This window comes from Sturnira hondurensis, unplaced genomic scaffold, assembly GCF_014824575.4.
Source record: "Sturnira hondurensis isolate 20B ecotype Veracruz unplaced genomic scaffold, ASM1482457v3 Scaffold0008860, whole genome shotgun sequence".
NCBI lineage: Eukaryota > Metazoa > Chordata > Mammalia > Chiroptera > Phyllostomidae > Sturnira > Sturnira hondurensis.
The window spans coordinates 1184137-1201405 of record NW_028081491.1 but is presented as its reverse complement, the minus strand read 5'-3'; the positions used below and the strand labels follow the sequence as shown (position 1 = coordinate 1201405).

The 17269-nt window shown below is 36.7% G+C and overlaps 1 protein-coding gene across 5 annotated transcripts in view; it reads left to right on the top strand.

Moving 5' to 3' along the window:
- Positions 1-17269, top strand: part of ERCC6L2 (ERCC excision repair 6 like 2) — a 154115-nt gene that overhangs the window by 80728 nt on the left and 56118 nt on the right. For all 5 annotated transcript variants that reach the window (XM_037056201.1, XM_037056202.1, XM_037056204.1 and 2 more), the window contains one exon: positions 12852-12951. In XM_037056201.1, the coding sequence (XP_036912096.1) occupies positions 12852-12951 (100 nt within the window). The remainder of the gene's footprint in view (positions 1-12851; positions 12952-17269) is intronic.

Genomic DNA, 17269 nt, shown 5'->3' with positions numbered 1-17269 from the left:
CTAAAGTACCTGCTTTAGGGAAAGGAAGGAAAAGAAAGAGAGAAAGAGGGGAACACATGTATGAACATGGCAATGAATAACTACCCGGGAATAATAACCTTAAATGTAAATGGATTAAATACACCAATCAAAACACATAGAATAGCTGAATGAATGAGAAAGCATGACCCACACATACGCTGCCTACAAGAGACCCACCTCAGGACAACAGACCTACACAGACTGATAGTGAAGTGAGGGAAACAAATTTTCCAAGCAAATGGACAGGAAAACAAAGCCGGGATAGCAATACTCATATCGGACAAAATAGACTTCAAAAAAGGGGCCATAAAGAGAGACCCAGAAGGTCACTTCATAATACTCCAGGGAAGAATCCACCAAGAAGACATAAACATTGTAAATATATATATGAACCCAACATAGGAGCACCCAAATACATAAAGAAAATCTTAGAGGACTTCAGGAAAGATACTGATGGCAACACAATTATAGTTGGGGATTTTAACACCCCACTGTCAAAAATAGACAGATCCAAACAAAATCTCAACAAGGATAGTGGCATTGAAGAATGCCCTAGATGAAATCGACTTCACTGATATATATAGAGCCCTTCAACCCAAAGAAGCTAAATACACATTCTTTTCAAATGCACATGGAATATTTTCAAAGGTAGACCACAAGATAGGACACAAAACGAGCCTCAGCAAATCAAGTAAATTTAAATCATATTGAGCGTTTTCTCTGACCACAAGGGACTGAAACTAGAAACCAGCACAAAGGGAAAAAACCCAAAACACTCAAACTCATGGAGATTCAGTAGCATGCTATTAAACAATGGGTCAAGAATGAAATTTGGGAAGAAATCAGTTTCTGGAAACAAAAGAAAATGAACTCATGACAACCCAAAACTTATGGGACACAGAGAAGGCAGTCCTGAGAACGAAGTTCATAGCAATACAGGCCTACCTAAAGTAGACAGAAACATTTCAAACAACCTGACCCTGTGCCTACAAGAACTCAAGGAAAAACAACGAAGACAGCTCAGAGCAAGTAGAAGGAAGGAAATAACCAAGATCAGAGCAGAATTAGATGACATAGAGACCAAAAGCACAATTCTAAGGATCAATGAATCCAGGAGCTGGTTCTTTGAAAAGATATAATCGACAAGCCGTCAAGCAGACTCATCAAGACAAAAACAGAGAGGACCCAAATAAACACAATCAGAAATTAAAGAGGAGAGATTACAACTAAACACAGAAATACAAAGGATTGTAAGAAATTACTATGAAGAACTGTATGCCAAGAAATTTGAAAACCTAAGTGCAATGGACAAGTTTCTAAAAATATATAATCTTCCAAAACTCAATGAAGAAGAAGCAGAAAGCCTGAACAAACCAATAATAGCAGATGAAATTGAAGCAGTAATCAAAAAATTACAGCCACACAAAAGCCCTGGACCAGATGGTTTCACAGGAGAATTCTACAAAGCATTTAAGGAAAAGCTAACCCCTGACCTTCACAGACTATTTCAAAAAACCCCAAAAGAGGGAAGACTCCCAAACATTTTTTTGAAGCCAGCATCATCCTAATCCCAAAACCAGAAAAAGGCACAGCAAAGAAAGAAAACTTCAGGCCAATATTGCTGATGAACATAGATGCTAAAATCCTCAACAAAATATTGGCAAACCACATCCAACAATACATTAAAAGAATTATACACCATGACCAAGTGGGATTCATCCCAGGGATTCAAGGATGGTTTAATATTCACAAATCAGTGAATGTAATACATCACATAAACAAAAGCAAAGATAAAAGTCACATGATCATATCAGTAGATGTAGAAAAGCATTTGATTAGGTACAGCACCCATTTATGATAAAAACACTCAGCAAAGTGGGAAGAGAGGGAGCATTCCTCAACACAATACAGGCCATATATGAGAGACCTACAGCCAACATCATACTCAATGGGAAAAAACAAAAATCTTTTCCTCTAAGATGAGAAACAAGACAAGGTTGTCCATTTTCACCACTCCTGTTCAACATAGTATTGGAAGTCTTAGTCACAGTGATCAGACAAGAAAAGAAAATAAAAGGCATCCAAATAATAAAAGAGGAAACAAAACTGTCATTGTTTGCAAATGAGATGATAGTGTACATAGAAAATCCTGTACACTCCACCTAATAAATGAATTGGGCAAAATGGTGAGATACAAAGTCAATATCCAGAAATCAAAGGCATTTTTGTATAACAACAATGAAACAGCAGAAGCAGAAATCAAGAAATAAATCCCATTTGATATAGCAACAAGAAAAATAAAATGCCTAGGAATAAACCTAACCGAGGAGTTAAAAGACCTTTATGCAGAAAACTAAACAACACTGAAGAAAGAAATCAAGGAAGACACAAACAAATGGAGACATATACCATGTTCATGAATTGGAAGAATTAACATCATTAAAATGTCCATACTACCCAAAGCAATTTACAGATTCAATGCAATACCTATTAAAGTGCCAATGGCATATTTCACAGACATAGAACAAACACTTCAAAAATTTATATGGAACCACAAAAGACCACGAATAGCAGCTGCAATTTTGAGAAAGAAGAACAAAGTAGGAGGGATCACAATACTTGATACCAAACTGTAGTACAAGGCCACAGTAATGAAAACAGCCTGGTACTGGCATAAAAACAGGCACAGAGACCAGTGGAATGGAACAGAGAGCCCAGAAATAAACACAAGTCTCTATGGGAAATTAATATTTGAGAAAGGGGGCAGAAACATAAATTGGAGTAAAAATGGCCTTTTCAACAAATCGTGTTGGAAGAACTGGACACCTATGTGCAAAAAATTGAAACTTGAGCACCAACTTACACCATACAAAAAATAAATTCAAGGTAGATAAAAGATTTAAATATAAGTCATGACACCATTAAAGTCCTGGGGGAGAACATGGCAGGAAAATCTCAGATATTTCACATAGCAACATTTTTACTGACATGTTCCCTAGAGCAAGGGACATAAAGGAAAGAATAAACAAATGGGATTTTTATCAAACTAAAAGCTCTGCACAGCTAAATAAAAAGAGAACCAACTGTATGGGAAAACACATTTTCCAATGATACCTCAGACAAGGGTTTAATCTCCAAAATATACAAAGAACTTACACAACTCCACTCTAAGAAGACAAGCAACCCAGTTAAAAAGTGGGCAAAACACTTGAACAGGCACTTTTCCATAGAGGACATACAGAGGATCCAGAGGCACATGAAAAGATGCTCAATATCGCTAGCTACCAGAGAGATGCAAGTTAAAACCACAATGAGGTACCACTTCACACCAGTCAGAATGGCCATCATAAACAAAGCAACAAAACAACAAATGTTGGAGAGGTTGTGGAGAAAATGAAACCCTAGTTTACTGTTGGTGGGGTTGCAGATTGGTACAAGCTCTATGGAAAACAGTATGGAATTTTCTCAGAAAACTAAAAGTAGATCTGCCTTTTCACCCAGCAATTCCACTGCTAGGATTATATCCTAGGAACACTGAAACACCAATCCAAAATAACCTATGCACCTCAATGTTCATAGCAGCACAATTTACAATAGCCAAGTGTTGGAAGCAACCTAGGTGCCCATCAGTAAATGAATGAATCAAAAAACTCTTGTATATTTGCACAATGGAATTCTATGCAGCAGAAAGAAAGAAGGAGCTCCTAGCCTTTGCAACAGCATGGATGGAACTGGAAAGCACTATGCTAAGCAAAATAAGCCAGGCAGAGAAAGAGAAATACCATATGATCTCACTTTTAACAGGAACCTAAACAATAAAACAAACAAACAAGCAAAATATAACAAAAGATACTGAAATAGAGAACAGGCTGACAGTGTCCAGAGGAGAGAGGGGAGGGAATTTCAGGGGAAAAGGGGAAGAGTTTACAGGAACAAGTATAAAGGACACATGGACAAAAACTAAGGGGGGTGGAAATGGGAGGGAGTGGGGAAGCACTGTGGGGTGGACTGGGATGGTTGCAAAAGGCCGAAAACTGTACTTGAACAACAATTAAACTTTTTAAAGAAATGCAAAGAAAATTAGAAAAGTTCTTGAGAAAATTACAGCACAACATATCAAATGTTATGGGCTGTAGCAAAAGCAGTTCTAAGAGGGAAATCTATAGCTTTTAATGTTTACATTAAAAATAAAGTTTCAAGTTAATAATCTAACCTAGTGTGTTAAGTAACTAGAAAAGGAAAAACTGAACTCAAAAGCAGCAACAGAAAGGAAATAATAAAGATTAGAGCAAAGATTAAAATAGAGACTAAAAAACAAAATAAAATCAATAAAACCAAGAATTGTTTTTTCAAAAAGTTCAACAAACTTGACAAACCTTTAGCTAAACAGAGAAAAAAGAACACTTAAATAAGTAAAATCAAAAATGAAAAGAGAGACATTACTACTGACTTTACAGAAATATAAAAGAATTATAAGACAATGCTTCAAATAATTATATACCAAGAAATTGTACAGCCTAGTGAAATGGACAAATTCCTAGAAACAAGTAAACTACAAAGACTGAATCATAAAGAAATAAAAAAAGATGAATACATCTACAACTACTAAAAAGATCAAATCACTAATGAAAACTGCCAACAAACAAAAGCCCAGGACAAAGGTGGTTTCACTGGTGAATGCTACAAACATTTAATGAAGAATTAATACCAGTCTTTTTCAGACTTGTCCAGAAATTGGAAGAGGAAAGAATACTTCCTAATTTATTCTATGAGACCAACATTGCATTGATACTAAAGCCAGACAAAGACCAATAAGCAAAGAAAATTACTAACCAATATTTCTTACAAATATGAATGCAAAAATCCTCAACAAAATACTGGCAAAACAAATTTAACAGCATATTAAAATAACAATACACCACAACCAAGTGGGATTTATTCCTGTTTTCACATGCAAAAATCAATCAGTGTAATACACTACATTAACAGAATGAAGGAAAAAGATACATGATCATTTGATTGATGCAGAAAAGGCATTTGACAAAATTCAACATATTTTTATGATAAAAACACTAAACAAACTAGGGATGGGAGAAACTATCTCAACATAATAAAGCCCTTTTATGAAAAACCCACAGATGACTTCATAGTTATGGTAAAAGAATGAGTGCTAGAATGAGTCCTTGTTCCTCTAGATCAGGAACAAGGAATGAGTTCTTGTTCCTCTAGATCAGGAACAAGGCAAAAATACCTGCTTTCACCACTTTTGTGAACATAGCCAGTGCTGTTAGGTAAGAAAAGGAAATAAAAGAGGTCCAAGGTTGAAAGGAAGAAAAATAATGATCCCTGTTTACAGACGACATGATCTTATATGTAGAAAGCCTTGAAAGTTCCACATACAAAAAAAAAAAAAAAAACGGTTGCAGCTAATAAATTGATTGGAGAAAGTTATAGGATATAGTCAACATTAAGAAAATCAGTTGTATTTTCATACACTAGCAATGAACAGTCTGAAAAGAAAATTAAGCAATTTCACTTAACAATGGTATCCAATAAAAAGAAGAATCACTTTAGGAATAAATTTGACAAAAGAAGCAAAACACTTGTATACTGAAAACTAAAAAGCATTGCTGAAAAAAATTAAAGAAGACACAAATAAATGGAAAAATATCCTGTATTCATGAATTGGAAGACTTACTATTATTAAGGTGTCAGTACTTTTCAAACCTATCTACAAGTTCAATGCAATCCCTAGCAAAATGCCAATTATATTTTTGCAGAGATAGAAGTAAAAGGCTTTAAGAAACAACTATGATGAACAATTGTATGCCAATATATTGGATAGTCTACATGAAATGGAGAAATTCCTAGGAACATACAACCTACCAGGACCGAATTATGAATAGAAGAATCTTAATAGACGTACATTGACTACTGATATTTTATCAGTAATCAAAAGGCCCCCAGTACCCCCTGGGCAGCTCATTTGGTTAGAGCATCATCCTCATATACCAAGGTTGCAGTTTCCTTCCCAGGTTATGCAAGATTCAGCCAATGAATGCATATATAGGTAGAACAACAAATTGATCCTATCTCTTCCCATCTCCCCCTCTGCCTATCTCTCCCTCTTTCTCTCCTCCCTTCCTCTTTCTTTAAAATCAGTCAAGCAATCAGTTTAAAAAAGAAACCTCCCAATAAACAAAGGACTTGGACAACATGGCTTCACCGGTGACTGCCATGGAACATTCAAGAATTAAAACCAGTTGTTCTCAAACTCTTTAAAAATATTAAAGAGGAGGGAACACTTCCTAACTTAATTAGTAAAGTCAGCATTATTCTGTTACCAAAACCAGGCAAAGACACTACAAAAAATAACAACAACAACAATAATAATAATGAACTATCAACCACTATTTTTATGAATAGTTATATAAAATCCTTAATAAAATACCAGCAAGCTGAATTAAATAGCATGTTAAAACAATGATACATTAAAGCCAAGTTAGATTTATTCCCATAATGCTAGGATGGTTCAACATTTTATGAAGTCAATCAGTGGAATACATCACATTAACATGATCATCTCAACTGATTCAGAGAAGGTTTTGACAAAATTCAACACCCTTTCATGGTAAAAGCCCTCAACAAACCATGTGTAAAAGGAGACTGCCTCACCATAATAAAGGCCATTTTTGGAGAACCCACAGCTCACTGGTGACAGATTAAAAGTTTTTCCTCTGAGAACAGCAATAAGGAAACAATTCCTGTTTTCACCACAAATAAAAAAATAGGATTGCACTAATATGAGGTACCTAGGCGTGTTGTATTTATAGAGACAGAAAGTAGAGTAAATGTTACTAAGGGTTTGGGGTGGGAAAAGAATGTATTGTTTCTGTTGTTTGATGGGTACTAATTTTTAGTTGAGAGAGATAAAAAAGTTCTGTAAATAAATAGTCATGGTGGTTACACAGTAATGTCATGGTACTTAATGCCCCTGAGCTGTACATTTAAGAGTAGTTAGGAACTTCTAATCAAGATAGCAGCATAGGTAAACTTGATAGTCACCTTCTCCCACAATCACATCAGAATTACATCCAAATTACAGAATACCCATCATTCAGAACCACCAGATATCAGGCAGAGTGAAGTCCTACTACAGAATTAAAGAGGAAACCACATCAAAACAGGTGTGTATGGTGGGCGGGGGACAACGGGGAGATGTGGAATGGGCTGGTTCCACACCCAGAGGGATAAAAATGCAGAGGAATAGCTCAGCTGTGGAGGTCCCCATGAGAAGCAGGGATCACAGCTCCACACCAGCTCCCCAAGCCAGAGTTCTAGTGCCAGGAAGGGAAGCCCCCATAACTTCTGGCTGTGAAAACTAGTGGGGATTGAGGCTGAGGAAGATGGAAACTTGTGGAGTCCCAGGCAGTTTTTCTTAAAGGACCCATGCAGGGACTTACTCAGACTCGCTCCCTCTGAGTTCCAGCATGGGGGCAGTATCTTGAATCTTGAAAGGCACCGGGGGTATGCTAGGAGGAACTGAATTGTTTAGTATCAGGGCAAGAGCTAGAAGGGCAGCTTTATCCCAGACAGAACTGCTGGCAGAGGCAATTGTTCCTTTGCTGAGCCCTCCCACAAAAGACTGGCAGGTGGGCACCATATCTGAGTCTCCATCAACCTAGCTTACAATCTTTACCCCACCCTGGTGATTCCCTGAGGTCCCACTCCACACAACTTTGAGGCCAACCCAAGCTGTTTTCCAGTGGCTTTTTATACAAATTTCTTGTCCTGGCCCATGCTTCAGATTTTTCTAAATTCTCTCAAAAACGCTGCATCTGGGTTCAGTGAGCCCCACGCCTCTTACTAGGTGACCTCAGGCCTAGCACTAGCAAGCAGCTGGCCTTGGTGCACAGATTTGGCTTTGCCTAGGCACCTCCAAGCCCAGCACAGGTAGATGCCATCTGCAGATTGCTTTGTAGCTTCTGCCAGTGGCTCCAGGTAAAACGAAGGTGGTAGCTGACCTTGGCCTGTACCTCCTGGGAAGCTCCAAAGCCAGTGCACACCATGGACAGCTTCAGGTCATCTGAACACTACCACCTAACCATCTCAACAAGAGACTCACTCAAGGGGTAGACTAAGTGTGCAACAGAGCCCTGCTGAACTAAGTCCTGCTTTGTGGATTGGGCCACTGCACAGCTGATCCTTGACAGTGGTCAGAGGCTAATGGTCAGTGGTCACACCTCATCCTTGAGCTGATCAGCCTGAGTCAGTCCTTCCTGTTGACATGCCAACAGCAATCAAGGTTCAGCTACAAGAGGAGGGTGTACACAGCCCATGTGGTAGACACATCTCAAGTACACAGCTTGGGGTGATGAGGGGCTATGCCACTGGACTCTACAGGACATCTACTATGTTAGGCCACTTTACCTAACATGGGATATGTAGCAGCTCTACCTAATACATAGGAGCAAATTACAGGGAGACTGCCAAAATGAGGAGACAAAGAAACATGACCTAAATGAAAGAAGAGAATAAAACTCCAGAAAAAAAAAACCTAAACTAAATGGAGACAGGCAATCTACCAAATGCAGAATTCAAAACACTGGTTGTAAAGATGCTCAGTGAACTTAGTGAGCCACCTCAGCAGCATAAAAAAGAACCAGTTAGAAATGAAGCATACACTAATCAAAATAAAGAGTAACTTATAGGTAGGTAGTCAACAGTAGAGTAGATGAAGTCAAGAATCAAATCAGTGATTTAGAATATAAGGAAACAAGAGCAATCAATTGGAACAACAAGAAGAAAAAAGAATTAGAAAAGTGAGGATAGTGCAAAGAGCCTCTGAGACATTTCAAGCATGCCAACAATTGTATCATAGAGGTTCCAAAAGAAGAAGGGAGAGGGCAAGAAGTTTGAAACCTATTTGAAAAGTAATGACAAAAAACTTCCCTAACTTGGTGAAGGAGATAGACATACAAGTCCAGGAAGCACAGAGAATCCCAAACAAGATGAACCCAAAGAAGCCCACACCAACACACATTATAATTAAAATGCCCAAGGTTAAAGACAGAGAGAATCTTAAAAGTAGCAAGAGAAAAGTGGTGACCTACAGGGGAGCTCCTATAAGACTGTCAGCTGATTTCTCAACAGAAACTTTGCAGGCCAAAAGGGATTGGCAAGAAATATTCAAAGTCATGAGAAGCACAAGCAAGATTACTCTACCCAGTAAAACTATCATTTAGAATTGAAGGTCAGATAAAGAGCTTCCTGGACAAGAAGAGCTAAAGGAGTTCATCACTACCAGACCAGTATTATATGAAATGTTTTAAGGGTTTTCTTTAAGAAGAAGAAAATATTAAAAAACATGAACAATAAAGTGGCAATAAATGCATATCTATCAATTATTGAATCTAAAAACAAACCAACAATCAGAGCAGAAGCAGAATCATAGATACAGAGAACATTTTGATGATTACCAGATGGAGAGAGGGTTGAGAGAATAGGCAAAAAAGGTGAAGAGATCAAAAAGTGAAAATTGGTTGTTACAGAATAGGCATGGGGATGTAAAGTACAGACAGCATAGGGGATATAGTCAGTAATAGTCTAATAACTATGTATGGTGTCAGATGGGTGTGAGATTTGTCAGGATGATCAGTTAGTAAGTTCTGTAATTTCTAATCACTGGGGTGTACACCTGTAACTAATATAGTGATGTATGTCATCTGTAATTGAAAGTAAAAACTATTTTAAAATAATAAAAATAAACGCTTTGTGCCTTCAAAAAAGGGTTAAAATGATTAAATTTTGTTATGGCTGTTTTATAACAGTAAAAAATGAGGAAATAAGGGAAAAACTGATTACTTAGAAATAAATAACAATGAAATTACTATGAATCAATGTTTAAGTTCTGTTGCTAATTTAGAGTTTTAAATTTATTTCTTAAAAAAGAAAGACAGAATGTAAGTGAAAGAAAGATATCATTTAGGAAAGTAGAAAAATAAAAAACCTAAGGAAAATAGAGGGAATTTTATAAATTATTAAGTTATTAAAGTAAAAGCAAAACATAACATCAATTTTTTACATTATTCATTAAAAAGAGTAAAATAGACAAACTTTTGAAAAATCTAATCAGAGGGGAAAAGGCAAATACACGGGAAAGCTTAAGAAGCAGAAAGGCCAAATAAGCATTAAGAATATTTATTTATAATGTCTTACATTTTCTAGATGTAAATGATTAAGATTCACTAAAGATGATGTGAGAAAATATTAACTGAAAGAATCAAAGATGTGCTACTTTGTGAAGGAATACTTATTCCCAGTTGTTTTTGTGGGTTTTTTTAATGGAGATATTTCATTTATTTTTCAATGCTATACAGATAAATATCAAAAATATTTACTGATCACTTTGTATTTATTACATGTTGTGTTAGGTATGTGTCACAGCAAATCAGATATGAATTTATTTTGTTTTCATAGAAACTTAAATTATCCATTACTATTTGTTTAATAGGTGTAATTCAGCTTATAATATACTGTGTTGTTAATATCACCCCAGTTATAATCCCCTTAATACTGTGCTGGGTGCAAAGCAAAGCAAGTTAGCCTGTTTTTTCTTTTTTAATTTTTTTAAAGATTTTATTTATTTATGTTTAGAGACAAAGGGAAGGAGAGAAGGAGAGAAACATCAATGTATGGTCGCCTCTCGTGAGTTCCCTGCTGGGAACTGGCCTGCAACCCAGGCATGTGCCCTGACTGGGAATTGAACTGCGATTGTGTGGTTCACAGGCCTGCACTCAATCCACTGAGCTACACCAGCCAGGGCAGCCTGTTTTTTTTTTAATGGCAGTAAAAATAAGGATAAATAAACAATAGCAAAATTTATTGCATATTTACTGTAAGTCAGGAATTGTTCTGTTCTCATTTGATTATCTCATTTAATACTCACAATATCCTTATAGGCTAAGAGGAAGTAGTGTAAATTGTTAACTTAGTAAAATAAAAGCAAAGATATTAAGTGATTTGCTCAACTTCCCAGCCAAAGTTGGCAGGGTCAGGATCTGAATCCACATTTTCTTAACACAGAGCCTGCATCTAATCTGCCTCTCACCACTGACAGCTGTCAAGTGAAATGGTCAATGAAAACCACAGAAAATTCTCCATTCTTCTTTGTCTTATCATATTTGTTATAATTTTGTTCTTCATGTGGGCCATCAAGACCTACATGATGCAGTATCTTATTTATTGCAGTATTCCCTTAAAGTGCCGTGATGCAGTACACAATGGAAGTTGACAATGAACTAAAGAAGCAGCATTCCTCTTCTCTTCCCTCCCCTTTCATTGACTCTGTTAGGAAGAAACAAGAAAAGAAATTAAGTTGTTGATCTCCATACCATGTACAGTCTCTCAACAGTTATCTCCACATGGTAAAAGACTCATCATGTAACATATCCCTCCTGCTTTATTTACCAAGAAATTGGTGAAACATAAGTCCAGAGAAACATGTGTACAAGGCTTTTGTCTGTAAAGATTAAAAAATATGTATTCTAATAGAATCTATCCCATTCACCAAACAACTGAATGACTATACATTCAAAAGACTCCTTAATCCATTTTTATTTTTTTTAGACCCCAAATCCACTGTGGGAGAGAAAGGGATTATAAGCACCTCTGTAAGGAGTCTGCAGGATGGAAATGACAGTGCAGTAACTTCCCACTCTCCGTGCTGTGTCACCAGAGCCCCCATACTCCCGTGGGAGTATAAGGCTGTTGGAACTCTGCGATACCCTCTTCTATCTAAAGCCCTTCTCTGTGAGGAGGAATGGGTGAAGGAGGCAGAAGGAGCACCAACTATAATAACAGAGTAACTTTACAAGGTCAAAATTAAATGTCCCCCAAATTGTAACATTTTCCAGCATGAGGCAGTATGGCCTTGCCTAGATCCCCCTGGTGACTGTAACAGGTATTTAGAAGCAGGTGACCTCATTCTGAGCATCCAATAAAGCCTCCACCTGGGAGAAGCTCAGTGACTAAAACCACAGTTAACCAGTGTCATGAGTCAGGTTAGAGTTTTAATTAGTACTGTGGTTCCTATCAAAACACCTGGGGTACTAGTCAACTAAGTGACTCAGTCAGACAGAGCCCGTGGAGATCTCTGTGGATGAGGACTGTAAACCTGCACTTCAATAGGCTTACTAGTTGATTAACTGCTTTTCCACAGTATTTTTAAAAACAATTTCACTGATGTGTAATTAATACATAATAAACTGCACATGTTTGAAATGCACAGTTAATAAGTGTTGATATATGTTTACAAATGTGAAGCCACCACCACAGTAAAAATAGTGAACATAGCCATCACCTCCCAAGCTTTCCTTGTGCTAGATTGTAATCCATCTCTCCTGCTCCTCCCCGGTCCCTATTCCCAAGTAACCACTGATCTGCTTTCTATCACTATGGATTAGTTTGCATGTTTGAGAGTTTTACATAAATGAAAGCATTTGGGAACATTCATAAGCTTAAGCTTAAAACTATCATAAAGGAAGTCTGAATTTAGGAAAAGTTTTTGGACAATGGAAGGTGGTGTTTGTAACAAAAATGAACGAGATATGTATATTTTTCTGTAATGCTTTTCTCCTTCATGACTGGACTTTTTATATGAATTTCTATTTTGCATTATTATTAAATAGTATAGCATATCTAAACATAATTTATTTTAAAAATTGATTAAAATTTTATTAATGTTCCATTTTTATGTCCAAAAGATATTGCCTGAACCCAAAGTTGTTTCACTTGTTTTCTGTTTGCTTTTGTTTTCAATCTTTCTGCAGAGCATACAGGATTGGGCAGTGCAGGGATGTCAAAGTGTTTAGGCTGATATCTTTGGGAACCGTGGAGGAGATCATGTACTTACGACAGGTGTACAAGCAGGTAAATATATTTCCCTTCTAATTAAAAAGTAAATATTTGCCTATTTTCAAAAATTAGGAACGGCTCTGGCTGGTGTAGCTCAGTGGATTGAGCGTGGGCCTAAGAACCAGAGGATCGTGGTTCGATTCCCAGTCAGGGCACATACCTGGGTTGCAGGCGGTTTCCAGCGGGAGACCCATGAGAGGCAACCATATATTGATATTCTCTCCCTCTCTCCTTCCCTTCCCCTCTAAAGATAAATAAATAAAATCTTTTAAAAAAATTAGGAACCAATTTTTGTAAAAATATATTTTAATTATATTCTAACTGTAATATGGCATTTAATAAGATTATGAAATATACTCAAGAATATACTTCTATAAAACATTTTTAGGTTCATTGAATTTTAAGAGCTGAAAGTTTCTTAGAGCATAACTTCTTACACTTTAATGTACACATGAATTAACTAGGGATCTTTAAAATATAGATTTGGTCCTGGCTGCATGGCTCAGTTGGTTGGAGCATCGTCCCATGCATGAAAAGGTTATGGGTTCGATTCCCAGACAGGACACATACCTAGGTTGCAAGTTTAATTTGCAGTTGTGGTGTATACAGGAGGCAAACGATCCATGTTTCTCTCTTACATCAATGCTTCTCCCTCTCCCTCTCTCTCTAAAATCAATGAACATATCCTTGGGTGAAGATTAAAAAAAAAAAAACCCAAACAATACAAGATTCTGATTTAGTGGATTTGGGTGGAGCCCAAGATTCTGCATTTTTAACAAGCTTCAAGGAGTGCCAAACACTACTAGTCTGTAGACCACAATCAGAATAGCAAGGTCACTGTTTCCCAATCTGTGGGCCAAACATAACATTATACCACCAATGGGATCCGGGTTCACTGAGACATTGATCCCACAACTCGGAGCAGCAAGATTATCTAAGCCAGCATCCAGCCTTGAGTAACAATCTCTGTTTACTCCAGGTAGATGTTACCATTTTTTATATGTGCCCTGACATAAAGAAGAGCGAGGAGAAATGCCTGACAGATAGCTGAAGCCACCATTTCAAAGCCGCCCCAGTAGATAGATTCACGGAAATCAAGTGCAAGTGTCCTACTGTGCTGGTAGTGTTAGTATTCATCTAAAATTGCATTAACTCTTTAGTGTCCTTAGGGTATCAATTACTATTCCATTTCTGCTTCTAAATAAAGTTTATTTAGTTTAGAACTGCTGACTTGAGAAGATCTGGAATGAGGTTCAAGTTTAATTATAAATGTTAAATTTGAATTACTCCCTATATATTGAGTTGGCATCTCTTTAAGAGCAAACATCTGCCACATGTGGTGGTAGTTAACCTAAGAATGATCCAAGCTTAAATTAATGCTGTTTTCTTAATTCTAAAAATAGAATGGTACACAGCAGTTTTTGTTTTTTCTTGAAGTATTTAGCTCTGTAAGAAGCCTTTCATCTTTTTGTTCCTTGGTATAACAGACTACTTAAAAATTACTTCTTTAGACATATTTAACCAATCTTGGAAAAATAGGATATTATTTTTTCAACTTAGGAGCAGTTCTTTAGAATAGTGTCTTAGCCTATCACAAGTAAGGGTTTTTCCTCAATCATGTAATTTTTCTCAGTTCCATTACTGTATATAGACTGGGGGAAAGTAGGTTTATAGTTATCATATGGAAAATAATACAATAATTAATATATAACACATGAGGAAACTCTGTTTGGTGTACTCACAGCTGCAACCTGCTTTTGTTCTACCCTGTATATACTTTTTAATTGCTCATCTCACTCTATAGTAAAATAATGGCCTGTTATATAATGTATATTTTATAATATATAATAAAAAGGCTTTAGAAGATGATGGTAATTTAAGTTTTCAGATCCTTTGTAGGATCTGGTTACTTATTAAAATACTTCTTCAATGTGAGTAATTTGGGAAAGATTCAGCCATACAACTTGGTAGGTACAAATAAAGGTAAGATGGCAGTCATGTGAGGAAAAGACATTGAATATGGTTTAAAGATTGATTTTAGTTTGAACCGAGGGTATGTGTGTCGTGCACACTCTAGCTTCCCAAGTGTTTCTCAGATCATTTGGGGAAAATAAACATCTAAAAATGACATTTAGGGAAAAGAACTATAAAAATATTGGGAATGTAGAAGAATTTTCTATATGATCCAGAAATTATAAGGAACCCTGAAAGACAAAAACAATTAGGATTGGATTAGAAGAACAAACTAAGCTAAACTCAGTCAGGAAAAGGCTACTGAGAAAGGTAGGTGTTACTTCTGAATAGTCTAAGGCTAGAGTTACCAGATAGTAAAAAAATAAGGGAGTGTGGGGGTAACTGTGGTACTCATTCTTTAGGGTATCATTGCGACCCTACAAGGTGGGGTAATGATAATTACCCCAATGATAATATTGCAATGATATTATCCCACTGTACCACAAGACAGCCATCAGAGGTGTATGCTCTCAAGAGGAACAAAAATTAGAAATATTGGAAGCAAAAAAGCAAGACAGAGCTCCAAATTTTTGCTGGAATCAAAAAGAAAGTTCTTCCTATTGCCCAGAAGATGAAGTACTTGCAGATCCCCCACTTTGAATTATCACTTCAGTGGGCTGAGATAAACATGTAAGATATTTACCCAACAAAAAATAACTATTTAATGATTTAGGAAAATAAACACTGAAAATGGCACTCAAAGATAATCAGGTTCTAATCCCTAGAATTTATATGTGTTACTTTGTATAGGAAAAATGTGTCTTTGCAGCAGCAGCTGGCAGAACAGGTGGACCCACATTTGCGTGAGGGATTATAGGATTGAGAAAAGGTACAGGGAGTAAGAAGCATAAATGGTAGGTACAAAATAGACAGGAGGAGGTTTAGAATAGTATGGGAAATGGAGAAGCCAAACAATTTATATGTGGGGACATGAACTAAGGGGGGGTAATGGTGAGAGTGGGGTACAAGGCAGAGGAGAATAAAGGGGAGAAAGAATGAGACAACATGTAATAGCATAATCAATAAAATATTTATTTTTAAAGGTGTCTTTGTAGATAAGATTAAATTAACGATTTTGAGATAGGGGAGATTAGTGTGGAATATCCAGGTGGGGCCTTAATCACAAGTGGTCTTATAAGAAAGAAGCAAAGGGAAATCCGACACAGGAGAAGAGAAGGCAGTGAGACCACAGAGGCAGAGATTGAAGTGATGTAGATTTAAACCGAGGAGTGCTGGCAGCCACCGGAAGCCTCCGAGGTGAGGGATGATTTCTCCCCTAGTGCATCTGGAGAAAGCACAGCCCTGCCAAACCTTGATGTCAGCCCAGTGACACTGATTTCAGACTTCTGACCTTGAGGCTGTAAGAATGTATTTCTGCTTTTTTAACCCACCAAGTTTATGATAATATTGCAGAAGCCATAGAAACTAATATAAGCACTGAAAATTAGAATTCACCTCAGAGAAAAGAGAATTAATAGAACCGATTATGAAAGAAATATAACTAGTAAATTCAAATGGTAAGTGAGGTTGTAGGACCCTGGAAACAAGAACAGAGTACTTAGAAAAATAATCCATAGAAGCCCTGTAAATGAAAAACTTCAAAGATAGGCTGAGTAGAAAAAGCAAAGTTTTTATCTAAAAGAAAGACCCAAGCAATTCTACATTACAGAGCAAAAATAGATAAAACACATGGAAGAAAAGTTAGAGGAAATGAAAGCAATATCTAGAAGTTCCAGTATCAGCCTTCTAATTTTTTTACATTTTTATCTCATTTAAAAAAATTTATTAAAAAACATTTAATGAGTTTACATTCAAATTATTTTGTTTTACTTTCAGTTGTACGCCACAGTGGTTAGCCACCATTATCAGTCTTATAGTTGGAGAAGAGGACAGAAGGAAACAAAGGGGGAAAGCCCAAATAAAAGAAACGTAAAAAGAGAACAAGTCCATGGACTATATGGACCCAGCAAGTGCTGAATGGTATGAATGAAAATAGATCCACACTTAACACTATCTTTCTGTAATTGAAGAACATCAAGATAAAGTAAAAATCCTTAAAATTTTCTGAGATAAGCTTTCTTAAGAGAAAAAAATTATCTACCATAGTAATAGATTTAGATGGATATCTTAAATTCTTTTTTTAATCCTCACAAAGGATGTTTATTGATTTTAGAGTGAGAGAAGGAGGGAGAAACATTGATGTGAGAGAGAAACATTGATCAGGTGCCTCTCGTCCGCACCCCAACTGGGGATCGAACCTGCAGTCTAGGTATGTGTCCTGACCAGAAATCTACCCCACAACCCTTTGGTGTCTGGGATG